General features: G+C 51.8%; 1 protein-coding gene across 3 annotated transcripts; it reads left to right on the forward strand.

The window, feature by feature from the left end:
* Positions 1–12138: 12138 nt before the first annotated feature.
* RABGGTA (Rab geranylgeranyltransferase subunit alpha) lies at positions 12139–18346 on the forward strand. Of its 3 annotated transcripts, XM_033188411.1 has the most exons (17): positions 12139–12391; positions 12711–12767; positions 12934–13044; positions 13423–13547; positions 13740–13927; positions 14187–14390; positions 14732–14815; positions 14904–14986; positions 15075–15176; positions 15281–15386; positions 15480–15531; positions 15703–15791; positions 15943–16031; positions 16125–16241; positions 17017–17130; positions 17365–17452; positions 18122–18346. In XM_033188411.1, the coding sequence occupies exons 2-17, from the start codon at positions 12765–12767 to the stop codon at positions 18268–18270; spliced, it is 1704 nt and encodes a 567-aa protein (XP_033044302.1). In that variant the 5' UTR covers positions 12139–12391; positions 12711–12764; the 3' UTR covers positions 18271–18346. The 3 variants fall into 3 exon arrangements, with proteins under 3 accessions (XP_033044302.1, XP_033044300.1, XP_033044301.1); XM_033188409.1 differs by having other exon boundaries at positions 15281–15531; XM_033188410.1 differs by lacking the exon at positions 18122–18346 and adding an exon at positions 17863–18090 and having other exon boundaries at positions 15281–15531; positions 17365–17486.
* The last annotated feature ends 442 nt before the right edge of the window (positions 18347–18788 follow it).

The following is an 18788-nucleotide window of genomic DNA, read 5'->3' on the forward strand; positions in this document are numbered from 1 at the left end:
CAGCCAGAGTCCAGGTGCAGGCTCAGGCTCAGCTTGAAGCAAGGCCAAGGGACCACCAGCCGCCTGGACTTAAATGCCAGCAGTGGAGAGGAACTAGAAGCTGCCTGTGCTTGATAGTGATGAATCTGGAGGACATGAGGACCCTTCCATAGACCCTTGAGAATGGAGGAGCCCATGAGGAATGCTGGGAAGTGGCAAAAGGAGGAAGTGGGCCTGGTTTTGTGCAATTTCTGTTAGCAAGTACCAACACATATGCCCCATATTGGTGAGTAAGGAGGTCTGGGCTACCTCCTTATTGGAGAGGCAGTTCTAGAAGAAATGAGCAAAGCCAGAACAGACACAGCCTGAGCATCCCTAGAGGGCCTCATGCAAGAGGGAGAGAAGGTGCCTTGGCTTTGGCCCTTCACTGTCACATTAACACCCTATCATCAGAGACCTGTGTTATTGTAGGGGCTGAGAGAATTCAGGTTTATTGGGCACCTGCAATGTCCAAACACTCTACCCAGGCCCTACTCTTTTCATCTGCCACATGAGGCAAGTACTCTTTTACAGCTGAGGAAACTGAGGCTCAGAAATTCTAAGTAACTTATCCAGGATTGTAAGTCTTTACAGTGCGAATCTGGATTCGACCAAATCTGTATAACTGTATAAAAGTGTGAGGTCTTTCCCCTACCTCATGCTGCTTCTGCTGCCTTGTATCTGGTTTTGTTTTGTTTTGTTTTATGTTTTGCTTGGTTTGGTTTGGTTTTTGAGACAGATCTCACTCTGTTGCCCAGGCTGGAGTGCAGTGGCGCTATCTCAGCTCACTACAACCTCTGCCTCCTGGGTTCAAGCAATTCTCCTGTCTCAGCCTCCCCAGTAGCTGGAATTACAGGCGTGTGCCACCATGCCTGGCTAATTTTTGTATTTTTGGTAGAGACGGGATTTCCCCAGGCTGGTCTCAAGCTCCTGGCCTCAAGTGATCCACCTGCCCTGGCCTCCCAAAGTGCTGGGATTACAGGCGTGAGCCATTGCGCCCGGCGTCTGGTTTGGTTTTGACTTTGGAGGCCTTCTACTTTGGGTAGAGGAAGGGTTGGGGACTGGCAGAATGGTGAAAGCTTTCCCAAGCTCACCCAGCCTAAGTTCCTCTTGGCCACATTGAGTCTTCCTCATACCTAAACTTGACCACACTCCCTTTCCTCCGCACCTTTGCTCCAACTGTTCTGATCTCTGGATTACCACTCATTCTTCTTTCACCCAGCCCCCAACCCCATTTTGCCTGCCAGAATTCATTCAGCCAGGCCCATCTCAACCTCCTAAAAGTTTCTCCTGGTGTCTTCTACCCTTGCTTTGCTCGCTTCTGGGGAACCTCTTACTATGAAATTCACTTGGCTCTTGACTAGTGTTCGAGCCATAGATGTCTTCATCCATTTCCTGGATAAGGATGACTCCTTCTCAAAGTTAGGGATTAGGTCTTGGACCCTTCATCCTCCCTTCCCCTGCTGTCTCCTTCCCCATGCACAGAAACTTTGAAACCTTCAGCAAAGAACTGCACAGTACCTGGGGCAAACCCAGAGTGTGGCTGAGCTCACAGGCCCAGTGAGACCCAGTGGTGAGGGCTCCACCCTTCCTCCCCAGGAGGAGGTATGCTAGGCCAGCCATGGCAGTGTCTGTATTCCAGGACTGACTCTCTGAGGACTCACTGATCCCTAGTATCCATCGGTCCTTGGCCTCGGCCCCACACACCACACCTCCGCCTCAAAACGTCTACTCAGGGTCCTAAGAGACAATTTCCCAACAGGGCTGCCAGCAGTGGGAGCTTTGGATGCCTCTGCGGGGCTACTCCAGGTCCTCCATGCCCCTTTTCCCCTCAGTGTTCTTTGCCAGGCACAGAGCTCAAGTCTGAGTCATGATTGGGCCCACAGGGGACTCAGGAACACAGCATTGCTCCTGTCAGCAGTTCTAGGCATTCTCCTTTACACTAAATTCTTAACTTTGGAACCACTCCCTGTCCACTCCCTCCCAGTGCTGTGAGGCCTGGCCCTACAGCCTGGAGTGCAGCCATCCCAACCAAGCTCCCTGCCCTGGGCTTTAAGATCCCCAACTCCTCCTCCTAATCTCCCACCCCAGCCCAGTGGGTGGGTGCCTCCATGGCTCACCATTTATTCATTCATTCATTCTTTCCCAACTAGTCTCAATACCCTGTTTCACTTCCCTCAGGGGCACTTAGATTCCCTGAAATTGTCTGGTGTGTATCTACTCCTACAGGGACTGTCTCCCCAGCTATAATGTAAGCCCTATGATGACAGGGACCTTGTCTGTCTTGGTCACCGCTGTATATTGAGCTGTACTGGTGCTCAATAATTGTTGGTTGATAATTGACTGGCTAAATTATGTTAACGTTAGCTGAGCAACCACCACGGTGCAGGCACCTTGCTAGGTGAGAGGAAATGCAGTCGAATGAGTCCCCTTGGGTAGGTAGTTGACAGCAGGAGCAGAAGTGGGGTGCCACACCCACAGGATGAGCTATAATGCAGGCACCACAGGACCTGGTGCTGAGAGGCACAGAAGAGGCATTGACTGAACCCCAAACCAGGGCTTCTGCTCACCTACAGCCCCTGCTCCCACATACTTCCTCTAGGAAGCCCACCCCCATCCCCAGACAAGGCAGCTCCCCATCAGGTGCTCACCCAGCACCATATGCCTCTCCATAAAGGCAGAGCAGTCAACAGAGTTGTACTACATTTGCTTATGTGATTATTTCCGTCATCCAGAAAGTTCGATTAAACAGCCCAGGGCTAGCCTGTATGCTCCGTGAGGCAGGGACTGTGTCTGCTCTGCTCACTGTCATAGCCCCCACCCTAGCGTGGATCAGGCACAGAGGGCCCTCAGTCAGTATTTGTTGGACAGATAAATGGGACAGGGAAAGGATGAGGCCTGAGTCCTCCCCCAAAAGGAGCAGCTCCTCTTTCCTCTCCCAGAGGAGTATGTCCTTTGTTGTCCTTTGTCCCCTGTGTTCATCTACCAGCAACAGCATCTCATCCTTCCCTAGGACCCACAGTGTCACTTTGTTCCACAGCTTCTGCTTCTCACCTGACATAGAACATCAGGGCTTCTGCCTCCTGGTACCACTCACATCATATATGCCCAAAACCGAATGTGATGGTGCCCCCTGCAGTTGGGCAGCAGCCTTGCCAGGCAGTGAGTTTCTTGGCTACATTCCCACCTCCACTAGTGCTCTGGGCAATTTTTAGCCAACATATCATTATCGTCACCAGTCACCATGCAGTGCCTGGCTCATGTCACAGAGGCTTCAGTTCTGGCTGGCTCAAGAAGTTTTTCCAGCTTTTCAGCACCAGTTATTGGTTGCTTTTCCCTCAACTCTTCCCCAAGAGACGCCAACATGAGTCAGCACCCACCACACCCTGGGACAGTTAGAATGCTCTTGTGGGGACTTTCCCTTTGGGGCCCTTCTGTCTTTTAGGGCAGCCTTGGGGACCTGCCCTCCCTTCTCACTGGCTAAACTGTTCTGTCTTCTTCCCCAGCCAGGAAGTGTGCTACAGGCACATGGCAACCCCCATGGGCCATCAAGGAATTTCCCCAGCCTGACTCAGAAGGAACTGGGGAGCAGGGAGAAGAGAAAGAATGCAAGCATTCAAACCAAGTGTCCAAGGAATGGGCAGTTGCGGGGAATGGGCAGTGGAGAGGATCTTCTTGGGCTGAGTTACTCTAGTCCCCTGCTCCATCCCAGGGATCAGAATCTTTCAGAACTTCAGAGTGGAGAGACTCTGGTCTCTGAATGTCCACTACTACATTCTGACAAAGCGGTTGACCAACATGTGCTTGAATGCCTCCCACCTCTCATTGAGGCCCATTCTACCTTTGGGCGGCTTTAATTATTAGAAAGTCCTCCCTCATATAGGATCTGCAACCACTCTCTGGTCTTTGTTTTTGTTCTCAAGATACGCAGAATCAATTCAGTTTCTATCCAGGAGTAGAAAGACTATTATCATCTGCCCCTTGAATCTTCTCTCCCAGTTCAGTATCTTCATGTCCTCCCTCTGGTCATGGGCTCTTCTCACCATCCTGATTTCCACCTCTGGACTCTACAGTTTGTCTCTGTCCCTCTCAAAATGGGCCACACACTCCTGACAGGGTTTGACTCTCACAGAGTCTGGGGCCTATGAGCCCCATTGTTCTGGGTACTAAAGCTCTCTTAGTGCATCCCAAAGTCATGTTAGTGCTTTTGGTAAGCAGATCACAGTCAATTCTTTCCAATCCCTTATCATTCAGAGTCCTCCTGTCTTCATTTACTATTGTTATTCCACCCCTCACGTATCTTACTCTTGTGCAGCTGATTATCTGAAGACCAAAGAACCAGACTGTAATTCTGTCCCTATTCAATACCATGTGACAAATCTGGCCCAACAATCTCGCCAGATGCCATCATCCCCTATTCCTCCCAGTCATGTGCAAGTGACCTTCGATTATGAGAGTGGCATCTGTGCTCATCCCGCATGTCACTGAAAATGTGCCACCACTAGGGACCTTCCTCCAGGTTGCCAAAGACACATTAATTCATATTATTTGGTGATGGGTGTCCTGCCTGTTACAACCATATCTACTATCCTACCAGCAAACCCACAGTTCACCATTTTGTTGCTCAACATATCCTAAGATAGAGCTGATGGATGCAAAACCACTAAGAGTCATTTGAAAACCTGGTTTCCAAACCTGGCCCCACCTCCGGGTATGTGACTTCACTGAGTATCTCTGGGCTGCTGGGGATCCATCAAGCCCTGTCTCGCTGTTACGCTCTGCTCTGTGATGGTCAGGGTTATAAAGAATCAGGAAGCTGGGGGCGGAGGAAGGTCCCTGCTGCAAGAGATAAGAATTCAGCACTTCTGCTTGTGCCGTGGGGAAGCTTCAACTCTGCTGTCATTGACACATGGCAGGCACCCAGCACTGCTCTTCTCCTTTCATTTTCTTGACCCCAACTTGTGCTGGAACTCAGATTTCCCAATATTTGATTTCCTCTGGGTCCCAAGATTAGATCCAGACCATCTGGCCTGAGTTGCCTCCCCTTGCTGGCCCCGCTTCCCTACAAGGCCAGCATCCAGCACCCCTACCCCAGCTTCCCAGAGGTCTCTGGACACCTCCTTCCACCCCTCCTGGCCCTGGCCAGCTCCAGCAAAGCATGGTGGGTGAGGCTGGAGGGAAAGCCAGCAAGAGAGCATCTTCTGCAATCAGCCTGAGCACGAGGCCAGGCTTTATCACTTCTGGCTGTGTGGCCTCGGACAGAGCTTCAGTTTCTTGCCATCATAGCTATAAAGTATTCAGTCATTATAATTTCACATTAATTATGGCTTCAAGAGCACAGAAGTTCTTCTCTCTTCGCTGTCCATTTCTTGTTTTGCCCTCCACTGAGGCTGCTCCACCTCACACCCTCAGCCCTGCTCTCACCACGCTCTACCAAAGCTTGTTTGTGGGGCTTCTCCGCCTCACACCCTCAGCCCTGCTCTCACCACGCTCTACCAAAGCTTGTTTGTGGGTTCCCCTCACCTCCCCTCTCCCCAGAGTACCCATTCTCTGCTGGGTGTAATTACTACCTGCGTACACCTGACACCCACGCTGACTTCTGCCTTGACCTCTCAGCCTCTCTCCAGGCAAGGATTTCTTGCTGCCTCAGGACAACTCCACCTCAAAATCAAACATGTGAGAAGTAGCCCTTCCTCTTCTCACACAACCATCCCTCCCCACGCCCATGTTCTGGGACCTCTATGGACACCACAAATTCTCAAGTCCTCAGCTTTACAACTGTAAGACTTCCTCGAAGTTCCCGTCATCCCTGAATCGTCCTCAGAAATAGTCCTTCTCCATCCTCATTCTCAATGCCCACTGCCCACCCACAGCCACAGGGACATTGATGTGGATTCTAGGTTCTGCCAAATTATCCCTGAGGAGGGGGTTTTCTAACCTCTTTCCCCACATTTACCTCCATTCTGTGTCTTCCGTCCCCCACTAAACCTTTTACCCATACCTGTGTCTGGGAGAGTTTTAAAATAGGAGGATCAGAGCTGCATATTTGTGATTTGTGCACTTTCAGTATAACACGTTATGCCTCAGTGACAAGTTTTATAGAAAAATAAGCATCAAAAGTTAAACAGAAAAAAATGTAAACCATTACAATCACCAGATCTAAAACAAGTTCCTCTTAACCTGAGTCTGGGTAAGGTGTCCCTTCTGTGGGCCCTCATGGGCCCCTGTCCTACTCCATCTTACGTGTCTCACCCAAGAGATCTGCTCTGTCCAATACTAGCTGCTAGCCCCGCGCAGTTATTTACATTTAAATTAGGCCAGGTGTGGTGGCTTATGCCTGTAGTCCCAGCACTCTGGGAGGCTGAGGCAGGATGACTGCTTGGAGGCCAAGAGTTGGAGACCAGCCTGGGCAATATAGAAAGATCCTGTCTCTAAACAAATTTTGTTTTAATTTGCCAGGCATGGGCTAATTTTTTAAAATTAGCTGGGTGTGTGCCTGTAGTCCCACCTACTTTTTTTTTTTTTTTTTTTTTTGAGACGGAGTCTTGCTCTGTTGCCCAGGCTAGAGTGCAGTGGCACGACCTCAGCTCACTGCAACCTCCGCCTCCTAGGCTCAAATGATTCTTCTGCCTCAGCCTCCCATGTAGCTGGGACTATAGGCACGTACCACCACACCCAGCTAATTTTTGTATTTTTAGTAGAGATGGCTTTTCACTATGTTGGACAGGCTGGTCTCAAACTCCTGACCTCAAGTGATCCGCCTGCCTTGGCCTCCCAAAGTGCTGGGACTATAGCACTACAGCTGGCCCCTGGCCAAAAAATTTTTTAAGTTAATTCAAATGAAACAAAACGAAAAATTCAGTGCCTCAATTGCACTAGGCACATTTCAAGTGCTTAGTAGTCACACGGGGCTACTGTCAACTGTGCTGGATGACACAGATACCAAACACTTCCATTGTCATGGAAAGTTATATTGGACAGTGCTACACTCCACCATAAGCTCTGGAAGACAGAGACTTGTCTTTCTGGTCCATTACTGGATCCCTGGCACCCAACATGCTGTGAGGCCCAGCACTGATGCTGAACATCAAGGCACTGAATGAAGACACACGCTACCACACACTGCACACGGCCCAGCGATACCTCCATTACCTGTCTTGCACTTGCTCCTCCTGCCTTCAGACCATGGCTTCTAGCCAAGCTTTGACCCAAGGCCCTGACCCAGGGCTCGTGGCCCCCTTTTCTCCCTCCAAATTATCTCTGGTCTGTGACGGGCTCAGAGTCCTGGAACCATTATAAGTGACTATGTATGTGTGCTTCTATGTACGTATGTTGGGAGCAGGAGTAAAGAATGAATTGGCAGGGGTGAAAAGAGGCTGGGGTTCCAGGTCTCAAGAAACTCAAGTTCAGGCCTCTGGCAATGGTCACTCCCACCTATAGAGCCAACTGAATTCTGAATCTCGAAGATGTGTAACTCTGGACAAGAAACTAACCTCTGCAAACCCACTGTATTCCCTGTTGCTTCATTGTAAAACGAATTATTTTACATGTAAAATTATCCATATTGTAAAATATGGATAATAATACCTACTTCATATAGGTAGTGAGTGTAGTAAATAAGATGTCTGGGGCTGTGCTGATACTCAATTATTGTTTGTTTCTTTCTATACATAGAGGACAGTAAAAAGCTCTTCTTCAAACATTTAGATTGTGGCTGTCAGGGTGCGGTGGCTGACGCCTATAATCCCAGCACTTTGGGAGTCCGAGGCAGGCAGCTCACCTGAGTTCAGGAGTTCAAGACCAGCCTGACGAACATGGAGAAACCCTGTCTCTACTAAAAATACAAAATTAGCTGGGCATGGTGGCTTATGCCTGTAATCCCAGCTACTCAGGAGGCTAAGGCAGGAGAATTGCTTGAACCCGGGAGGCGGAGGTTGCAGTGAGCCAAGATCGTGCCATTGCATTCCAGCCTGGGCAACAAGAGCAAACCTTGTCTCAAAAAAAAAAAAAAAAAAAAGCGGACGTGGTGGCTCATGCCTTTAATCCTAGCACTTTGGGAGGCCAAGACAGGCAGATCACGAGGTCAGGAGATCGAGACCATCCTGGCTAACAAGGTGAAACCCCGTCTCTACTAAAAATACAAACAATTAGCCAGGCGTGGTGGTGGGCGCCTGTAGTCCCAGCTACTTGGGAGGCTGAGGCAGGAGAATGATGTGAACCTGGGAGGCGGAGCTGGCAGTGAGCAGAGACCACGCCACTGCACTCCAGCCTGGGTGACAGAACGAGACTCTGTCTCAGGAAAAAAAAAAAAAAAAAAAAATTGTGGCTCTCAGACACCTGTATGGTTCCCACTTATCCCACATAGTAGGCCAAATATAACTCCTGACAGCTCCTTTTGCCTTCAAGCAAGAGACTTGTCATCAGTTCCACTGCTCTTATCTCCAAAGACACCTGGCTCAGCCTCCCTCTGCCAGCCAGCTAAGTTTGTTTGGCTTTCTCTCCCCCACCTTCACGTCATATTACATACCTGAAATACCCTTCCTGCCCGCTCTTTCCAAAACCCAGGCCCTGCCTTCTCTGATGCAGATTTTTTCATGAGACTCACTTCCTCTCTTAAGCCTGCTTGACTCACCCTTCCCAGTTTCAAGATTGCTAATCACAATGTGATTAGTGACTATGATGCAAGGCTGTACCTGGCAAATCTGCACTTGGGGGCATCTGTGTTCCCAAGTATCTGGTTGTGCCTGTGAGCGTGTGCAGAGCAGAAAGCTAGAGAAGGAGGTTACCAACAACAAAAAAAAGGCTGGTGGTGAGGTGGGAGGGCTGGACCAGACTAGACACAGGTCCCATTTGGCCACTTATTACATGGGTGGCCCTCGACAAGTTACTTAATCTTTCTGAGCCTCAGTTTCCTATTACTATACTGAGCCCTTACTTAGTACAGACACTGTTCTAAGCACTTTACATAGATTCTTTTATTTCAGCTTAACTTCAACAGATTAACTTCAACTGCAGCAGCTACATAATATTTTTCCTGTGTTACTGTTGAAGAAATTGAGACACACAGCAAACTCAACACAGAAGTTGAGTAACTTGCCCCAGGTCACCCTGGGACAAGTAAGTGGCAAAGCTAGGATTTGTAGCCAGGCAGTTTGGCTCTAGCATCCATGTTCTTAATCACTCTGCTTATTGCCTCCTACCTGTAATTCTGTGTGTGTGCACATCCCTCATATATATGCAAAACTCCCATCACAGTGGCTGGCACAAAGAGAACCAATCAATGGTTTAACTCTTTACTCACTGGGACTACAAATACACAGGGATAGGAAAAATGTCTCTCTTCCTCTGTAATTTGTTATAGGATCTAGGAAAGGACAAGCATATAATGGACACTTTACATACATTTCCAGGGGCTGAGAGAGAGGATATATAAAGATTTAAAGCACTGGCCAGGTGTGATGGCTCACACCTGTAATCCCAGCACTTTGGGAGGCCAAGGTGGGCAGATCACCTGAGGTCAGGAGTTTGAGACCAGCCTGGCCAACGTGGTGAAACCTTGTCTCTTCTAAAAATACAAAAATTAGTTGGGTGTGGTGGTACACGCCTGTAGTCCCAGCTACTTGGGAGGCTGAGGCAGGAGAATCACTTGAACCCAGGAGGCAGAGGTTGTAGTAAGCAGAGATTGTGCCACTGCACTGCTGCCTGGGTGACAGAGTGAGACCTTGTCTCAAAAAAAAAAGAAAAAAAATATTTAACGCACTACCTTCTTACCCAGGTGTGAGTTATAAACACACATATGCCACATGGATACACTATTCACAAAGACATCACACACCTGTACATGTGGGGCACACACACTCACTAGCCACCCTGAATCTCATGAAGGTTCCACCAGAAAACCTTCCTTACAGTAGGCACAGAGAAAAAATCATAGTTTTTGAAAGTACAAGGCCGGGCGCGGTGGCTCAAGCCTGTAATCCCAGCACTTTGGGAGGCCGAGACGGGCGGATCACGAGGTCAGGAGATCGAGACCATCCTGGCTAACACGGTGAAACCCCGTCTCTACTAAAAAAAAAATACAAAAACCTAGCCGGGCGAGGTGGCGGGCGCCTGTAGTCCCAGCTACTGCGGAGGCTGAGGCAGGAGAATGGAGTAAACCCGGGAGGCGGAGCTTGCAGTGAGCTGAGATCCGGCCACTGCACTCCAGCCTGGGCGACAGAGCGAGACTCCGTCTCAAAAAAAAAAAAAAAAAAAAAAAGAAAGTACATATGTAGGTCTATCAAATCAGACGAGCATTTTAGAGAACTTCCTCGAGGTGCCAATCGAGTTAAATTTTTTTTCTTTGTTCTGTGGAGTTCAAAAAGTTAAATCTTAAACAGGATTTACTGTAGCAAAGGAGGAGTGTAGAGAAAGGAGAGTCAAGAAGAGGGAACAGGCTAACACATTTAGGAAACTTCAAGTATTTTTGTAGGCTGTCATGAAGAGTTTTTGGCAGGGTCAGGCAGGACATACAGCCAGAGAGTAGGCAGAGCCCAAATGCCAGTAGGTCTGATGTGCTAAGCTGAGAGATTACAATTCTATCCTGAAAAGGAGCCACTCAGCACTTGCAGGCAGAGAGATATGACATCAAATCTGCATTTTAGAAAAACTGATTCAGCAGCACAGAGGATGGACTGATAACAAGGGATGAAGTGGAGAACATGGAAAAGACTTTCAACAATCTGGAGAAGAAATTCGGAGTTTGAACTCCTAGTGGCAGTGGGAATAGAGAGAGTATTTAAGTGAGTTTAAGAAGTGAGGAGGAGGCCGGGCGTGGTGGCTCAAGCCTGTAATCCCAGCACTTTGGGAGGCCGAGACGGGTGGATCACGAGGTCAGGAGATCGAGACCATCCTGGCTAACACGGTGAAACCCCGTCTCTACTAAAAATACAAAAAACTAGCCGGGCGAGATGGCGGGCGCCTGTAGTCCCAGCTACTCGGGAGGCTGAGGCAGGAGAATGGCGTAAACCCGGAGGCGGAGCTTGCAGTGAGCCGAGATTGCGCCACTGCACTCCAGACTGGGCGACAGAGCGAGACTCCGTCTCAAAAAAAAAAAAAAAAAAGAAGTGAGGAGGAAATAGTGCCACTCACTACAATAGAAAACATAAGCCGGCCGGGCGCGGTGGCTCAAGTCTGTAATCCCAGCACTTTGGGAGGCCGAGACGGGCGGATCACGAGGTCAGGAGATCGAGACCATCCTGGCTAACATGGTGAAACCCCGTCTCTACTAAAAACTACAAAAAAAACTAGCCGGGCGAGGTGGCGGCGCCTGTAGTCCCAGCTACTCGGGAGGCTGAGGCAGGAGGATGGCGTGAACCCGGGAGGCGGAGCTTGCAGTGAGCTGAGATCCGGCCACAGCACTCCAGCCTGGGTGACAGAGCAAGACTCCGTCTCAAAAAAAAAAAGAAAACATAAAGGCTAATGTTTAGAGAGGATGGATAAGAGAAAATTTATACCTTTTGGCTTTTGGAGTTTGAGGTGTCTCTGGGACACCAGGTGATATCCAATAGGTGTTTGAATATGTATGTGCATGTGTATTATTTATTGTTATTTAAGCTCGCAAGACATCTGGGCTGGAGATATAAATTTGGGTGTCATCAATTTACAGGTAGTAATTAAAACAATGAGTGTGAATGAACTCACCCAGAGAAAGTGTAATGCCAGATTTGTGGGCCAAAACAGCTCTGAGGAGCTCCAACTCGAAGCAGTTGAACGCTTAGATTTAAACATTCTCCCAGGAACAGTGTGTGAAATGAAAAAGCGGTGAGGAAAGGACCCTGGAGATCACCAACATTTAGGGGTGGAGGTGAACAGATGAGAAGAGAGAGGCAGAGGTGCAGGAGGAGAAGCCAGGATGGGGGTGTCAAGTATAAAGAAGTGGGTAGCGTCAAATGCTTCGGAGGTTAGAGAAAATGACAGGAAACTCCACCTGTTAGATTTGACATATAGAAGGGTGTCGGTGTGGCCAGGGTGAGGTCAGAGGAGTAGTGAAGGTGCGGGTTTCTGGCTGTTAGAGAAACCTCTTCCACTAACTACACTACATTTTGAGTTGCCAACTGGCATGGTCCTCCCCACTATTTCACATGCACGCTACAGTCGCGCGTGCGCACTCGTACACACCAGGTGGCTAATAGGTACGAGGCGTTTCCGGACAGTGAGCGCAGAGCCCCCGCGCACGCGCCTCCGAGCCGGCCTCCTCCGCCGCAAGTCCCTCCCCAAGCCTGCAGAGGGCGCTGCGTTTCGGTGAGCGGGCAGGTGGCGCCGCTCTAGCCAGCGCCTGGGCTCTGTGGCGGGCGCCGCAGCTCCGCATCCCCCGCGCCTCCTCCCAGCGCAGGTGGGTCCGCCCGCGGGGGGCGGTGGTGCCCGGGATCCGTGGGACGGGCGGGGAGCGGCAACATTTGGGGCGCAGAGTGGTCCCTAACGTCCAGGTGCCCCGGCTCGGGCTCTGGCCCGGGCGAATCGGGCTGTAGGAAGGGCCATACGGATAGAAGTTCTAGTCCGGGCGTTCGCTTCTTGCTGAACGTGCAAAGCCCGTCCCAGGACCTCTTTATACCCTGGGGGTCTCTGCCCAGGCACGCTTGCTGCTTCCGGGACACCGCTGTGGGCGGAGCTAGTAGGGGGCGGGGCTACGTGATTGACACCTCTCTCCTCAGACTTCGAGGGCTACCAGTGGACCCTTCCCCTGTCTTGAACCCTGAGCCGGCACCATGGTGAGAACCCTGAGCCCAGCCCTTCATCTCCGCACCCCCGCGCCCTCACCCGCAGTGGCCGTGCACTTGGTTGCCCCGTATGAACCTAGGGCTCCACAGTGTGGGGCTTTTGCAGGTCAGCTCCTGCAAGACAACCTGCACTCTTCCAACCCGTTCATCCTTATAGCACGGACGCCTGAAGGTGAAGACGTCAGAAGAGCAGGCGGAGGCCAAAAGATTAGAACGAGAGCAGAAGCTGAAGCTATACCAGTCAGCCACCCAGGCTGTCTTCCAGAAGGTGGGGCCCTCAGAGGTAGCCCCAACCCCAAGTAGCTCCTTTAGTACAGTATAGAGGCCAAGAGCTGGTCCCTAGAGTCAGACTGCCTAGATCCAGTTCTGGGTTCTCTCACTTATAACTGTATGACTTTGGGCAAGTTGCTGGATCTCTTTGGGCCTCAGTTTGCACATCTGTAAAATGGGGCTAATAATTGCATCTACTGCATAAGGCTGTTGTGAAGATTAAATGAGAGAATACCTGTAAGGCCATAAAGCATGGTTCATAGTACCTGTTGTATAATGTGGGATTCACAGAATATTGGGTGGTTTTAAGTTTACGTTATTTAGTCCTGTAGTGGGAAAATGATATGATTTCTGACCCTGCCACCTATCTTCTCAGCGCCAGGCTGGTGAGCTGGATGAGTCAGTGCTGGAACTGACAAGCCAGATTCTGGGAGCCAACCCTGATTTTGCCACCCTCTGGAACTGCCGACGAGAGGTGCTCCAGCAGCTGGAGACTCAGAAGTGCGTAGGGATTCAGGATCTCAGAAGACTGCCCTGGCCCTGTGCCTACACTGCGTGGGTCCCAGGGGTGGAGGAGAAATGGGGCAGCCAGTGGCATAGATGGAGGACAGTAGGGGGCTGGGTGCAGAAAGTGAGGGGTGAGCTGAGGTTGAGTGTGGGAGAGCCCTGACCCCCCTTCCCTTTGGGGTACAGGTCTCCTGAAGAGTTGGCTGCTCTGGTGAAGGCAGAACTGGGCTTCCTGGAGAGCTGCTTGCGGGTGAACCCCAAGTCTTATGGCACCTGGCACCACCGATGCTGGCTGCTAGGCCGCCTGCCTGAGCCCAACTGGGCCCGAGAGCTGGAGCTCTGTGCCCGCTTCCTGGAGGTGGATGAGCGGAACTGTACGTGCCTGCAGATTCTGTCCCCACAGCCCTCACCTGCCCACATTCTGGTACTGGGGCCTCAGTAAGGCCCAGAATGGGGAGGGATATCCAGGATGGGTCCACTGAGCTGGTGCTGAAAGGGATGTTGGAGCCAAATGCCTCCTCTGTGGAGTGCACTGAAGTGTTTCTAGGGGTTCTCTGAGGGGACTCTAGGGGTCCCAGCCAGGTAGCTCCTCTTGCCCTGCCTCTAAGATATGCTGTCACCTCTTCCCTCCAGTTCACTGCTGGGACTATCGGCGGTTTGTGGCCACACAGGCAGCCGTGCCCCCTGCAGAAGAGCTAGCCTTCACTGACAGCCTCATCACCCAAAACTTCTCCAACTACTCGTCCTGGCATTACCGCTCCTGTCTCTTGCCCCAGCTGCATCCCCAGCCGGATTCTGGACCACAGGGGCGCCTCCCTGAGGATGTGCTGCTCAAAGGTAAGCAGGGTCAGGGGTCCTCCTTCCTACAAAAGGGAGGACTCTGCAGTGCCACCCTTCTAGTCCCCATGCCTGACCCTGTTCCTGAACCTGTCACTCAGGTTTATTGAGCACCTACTTCATGCCTGGCTCCAGGGGTGCCTAAGAATCAGTCCCTGACTACAGGGAGCTCAAGTGTCTGATGGGGAAGATAAAACTAACATACGTAGCCCCTGTGCAAGGACAGCATATAAGTGACACTGGGGGCTGGAAGTACTCCAAGGAGAGGGGGTAGGGTGTTGGAGTGGCCAGGAGCCCACCAGTGTCCTGACCACAGTCCCATGCCTCCCGGAACCCTGCAGAGCTGGAGCTGGTGCAGAATGCCTTCTTCACTGACCCCAATGATCAGAGTGCCTGGTTTTATCACCGTTGGCTCCTAGGCCGAGGTAAGCACTGAGGAAAGGGGCTGGGTGTTTAGGGCTTAGTAGGAATGGGAGAGGGTTTAAGGAAATCTGACACTGTGTCTCCCTGCAGCTGACCCCCAGGATGCACTGCGCTGCCTGCATGTGAGCCGGGACGAGGCCTGTCTGACTGTCTCCTTCTCTCGGCCCCTCCTAGTGAGTCCTGCAGCTTTTGTCAAGAGCACTGTGGGATTGTGGGCCTGGTGCTGATGGGGCTGAAGTCTGTCTTTGTCCTTTGTGCCAGGTGGGCTCCAGGACGGAGATCTTGCTGCTCATGGTTGATGATTCTCCCCTGATTGTGGAGTGGAGGACCCCAGATGGCAGGAAACGGCCCAGCCATGTCTGGGTATCCCAGGATTGGTGGGGCAGAAGTGGGATCTGGGGCAGGGCTGGGTGGGACAGTCAAAAAAGTAGTTAGGCCGGGGCATTTCCTTGACCCAGTACTCCCAGCTCTGTGACCTGCCTGCTGCCTCCCTCAACGACCAATTGCCCCAACATACATTTCGTGTCATTTGGACAGCAGGTGATGTCCAGAAAGAATGCGTGCTTTTAAAAGGTGATGGAACCTGCAGCCTCCACCCCTTGCAGCAGTCCCCATCACTCTTTTCCTCTCCAGGGTGCACCCTTCAACCATCTACTCTTTCCCCAGGCCGCCAGGAGGGCTGGTGCCGGGACTCCACCACGGACGAGCAGCTATTCAGGTGGTGATAGGGAAGCACAAAACAAGGAGAGGGGCTCTGGACTCTGGGCATTAGGCAGCCAGGGCAGGAGGTTGGGGCCTCAAGGAGCTGTTTCAGTCTAGATACTGGGGATGTTGACCAGTGCTTCAGGGCTGCGGGTCTCAACAACCTCCCTACCCTGCCCACCCTCAGGTGTGAGCTGTCAGTGGAGAAGTCCACAGTGCTGCAGTCTGAGCTGGAATCCTGTAAGGAGCTGCAGGAGCTGGAGCCTGAGAATAAATGTGAGGCCCCATTCCATGAGAGCCTGATCCCAGAGTCTGCTGAGGGAGCCCCTTTCCAGTGTGGCCCTGAGAGGACAGCAGGAGGGCCTCAGGAGGGTGGGAGCAGAGGAGGATCCAGGAGAAACCCTCCTTTTCCCCGCCCTCTCCTCAGGGTGCCTGCTTACCATCATCCTGCTGATGCGGGCACTGGACCCCCTGCTGTATGAGAAGGAGACCCTGCAGTACTTCCAGACCCTCAAGGCAAGTTGTGCCCGCAGAACAGGCCAGGGGGAGGCCCAGCAGGCAGGAGGCAGGTGGCTGACATGCATACCCTGCCCACCCCATCCACTCCAGGCCGTGGACCCCATGCGGGCAGCATATCTGGATGACCTGCGCAGCAAGTTCTTGCTGGAGAATAGCGTGCTCAAGATGGAGTATGCCGAGGTGCGTGTGCTGCACCTGGCTCACAAGGTATGAGCTACCACGCATGCCTTCCCCTGGCCCTCATCCTGCTGGCCTCCCCACGTCCCTGACTTTGCCCCCAGTCTCAGGTGCCTTCGTGGACTTCCTCCCAATCAAGATAGAGTTCATCCCTCCCTCCCAGCTTTCTCCTCTTCCAGGCCTTTCTGTCACTCAGCCAATTCTTCTTCTTGTCACTCACTTTCAAATCCTGAGTCACCAGGACCTCCTTGTGTTGCTTCTTCCCCAGGCTGGTCACAGCTTCATCTTCCTTCAGAATGACCCCTAGCCCACTCCTCCCACACATTCCAGCACATCTCACCCTGGAGCAACCCCCAATACCTGAAGGCCAAATACTTTCCAGAGATTCCTGAGAAGTTGTCCAGGCTCCACTTTTCCTAGTCCTTCCCAACACATTAGTTTTATCACATCACCACAGCCCACCTCCATTCCTGCCAAACTCATCTCTGCCTCATCAGGACCAGTCCCCATGGGGGACCAGTCTTTGTTTACCCAGCACCCTCCACTGGCCCCTGTACCTCTGAACTCCAGGCCTCCTCCTCCTCACCCACCCCACTGGTTACCCCACTCACAGCACTCACTGTCCCATGTCATGTACTGCTGTGAACTGTAAGGTCAGCTTTCCATGTGCTCCCATCCTCTCCTTGGCTGGGGTCCCCAAGGGTCTGTGGGGCACAGAGGGCATGTGCCTAATAAACGCTGGCTGAGGACTCTCTCCCAGGTCTCCTGGGAAGCCCATTACCTCCTTCCTCCCTTCACCCCCCAGGATCTGACAGTGCTCTGCCATCTGGAACAGCTGCTCTTGGTCACCCATCTTGACCTGTCACACAATCGTCTCCGAACCCTGCCACCTGCACTGGCTGCCCTGCGCTGCCTTGAGGTAAAGTACCCATGTCTCCATCCCTGTCATGGGTGGTTATTTTCCTCTTCCTCTACCTCAGAAGTCTGCCCATCCTACAAAGAGATGTGCAGGACCTTCCACCTCAAACAGGTAACTGCGTGCCTTCCACCTCCATCACGCAGCCTGACCCCATGAGCCCCTCTGAGCTCCTCAGTTGCTAACCATCCCCGGCTAACAACACCTGTCCTGCCTCCCTGCCCTCTCTGCCCCCAGGTGCTGCAGGCCAGTGATAATGCCATAGAGTCCCTGGATGGCGTCACCAACCTACCCCGGCTGCAAGAGCTGCTACTGTGCAACAACCGTATCCTTCCTTCTGGGTGCCTTTCAGACAGTGGGTAAGGTGAGGTGCCACCCTGGGGAGGGACAGACAGCAGGCAGGGTATGTGCCACCCTCTGGCAGGGCAGGAGACAGGGGCTCTGTAGTGTGAGTTGAAGGGGGAGAGCCTGGGGCTGTTGGGCTATCACTGACTTGCACTGGTGGAGTTTGGTAGAGTGTAAGTGACTTTCTTAAATCAGAGTTCACAAATGGGCAGCCTGTAGCTGTTCTTCAGGTCCATGTAGTTTTTTGAAAATCAGGAAGTTTCATACTTTAAAAAACATCTAGAGTTCTGATTCCCCTCTTAAAAATTGGAAGTTAGAGCAACCTTACAATGTTATCTTCACTCAGCAGCCCTTGGTCATTGCTGAATAGTAACTGTCTCTTTGGACCAGGCTGGATTTCCACCTTATCATACCCCGCACCACTCCCTGATACTACACCAGTCTGCTTGGGGTGTTGCGGCTCATTCTTTCTTGGCTGACCCTGTGGGCAGATGTTTGCAGTCCCTGCCTGGAGCCTGACTCCCTCCAGGGAGCACATGAGATGCCCATCAAACAGACTTCCAGGCAACAGTCCCCAGCTCTTGAGGGTACACAGGAGCAAATGAATTGGGAGGAACCTGCCAAGCTTTCCTTGACTCTCCTGCATAAGGCCTCCAGCAACCTGCAGCGCTGCAGCCTCTTGCCTCCTGCCCCAGGCTTGTCCTCCTCAACCTGCAGGGTAACCCGCTGTGCCAAGCGATGGGCATCTTGGAGCACCTGGCTGAACTGCTGCCTTCAGTTAGCAGCATCCTCACCTAAGAGGCCCTGCCCCCTACCCTTGCCCTTTAATTTATTGGGACTGAATAAAGAATGGAGAGGCCCTCTCAGGCTACCACCCTGTTGTCACTGCTACCACTACACCACTACCTTCATCACTACAGCCATTTATTTTTGGAAAAGAAAGGGAAGAGACATGGGGTGTTGTCAGCTCATTCTTTCTGCGCCATCCTGTTGTGTCCTCTCCGGGAGAGCCAAGGCCTCAGTGTCTGGGGCAGAATTCAGGGTGAGGGCTGAGCTTGTGTTTACCTTCTGGTTTGGGGTTGGGGCTGGGACTGGGTCTAGATTCCAAGCAGGAACAGGGCTTGGGATCAGGTTCTGCTTCTGGCTGAGCAGAGCCTGAACAGAGCAACTGTGAGTTTCTCCAGCTAGAAGCATCATACAAGTTTTTCCCATGACCCCTGCACCTTCCAGATGTTCTCTGTGCCCTGGCCCCCATTCACCATAGCTGGGGAGGCTCAGGGGCTCCATATTCCCAGGAGTGGGCCAGGGTGCTCTTG

This window comes from Trachypithecus francoisi, unplaced genomic scaffold (genome assembly GCF_009764315.1).
Source record: "Trachypithecus francoisi isolate TF-2019V2 unplaced genomic scaffold, Tfra_2.0 Lachesis_group3, whole genome shotgun sequence".
In the NCBI taxonomy this organism is placed as follows: Eukaryota; Metazoa; Chordata; class Mammalia; order Primates; family Cercopithecidae; genus Trachypithecus; species Trachypithecus francoisi.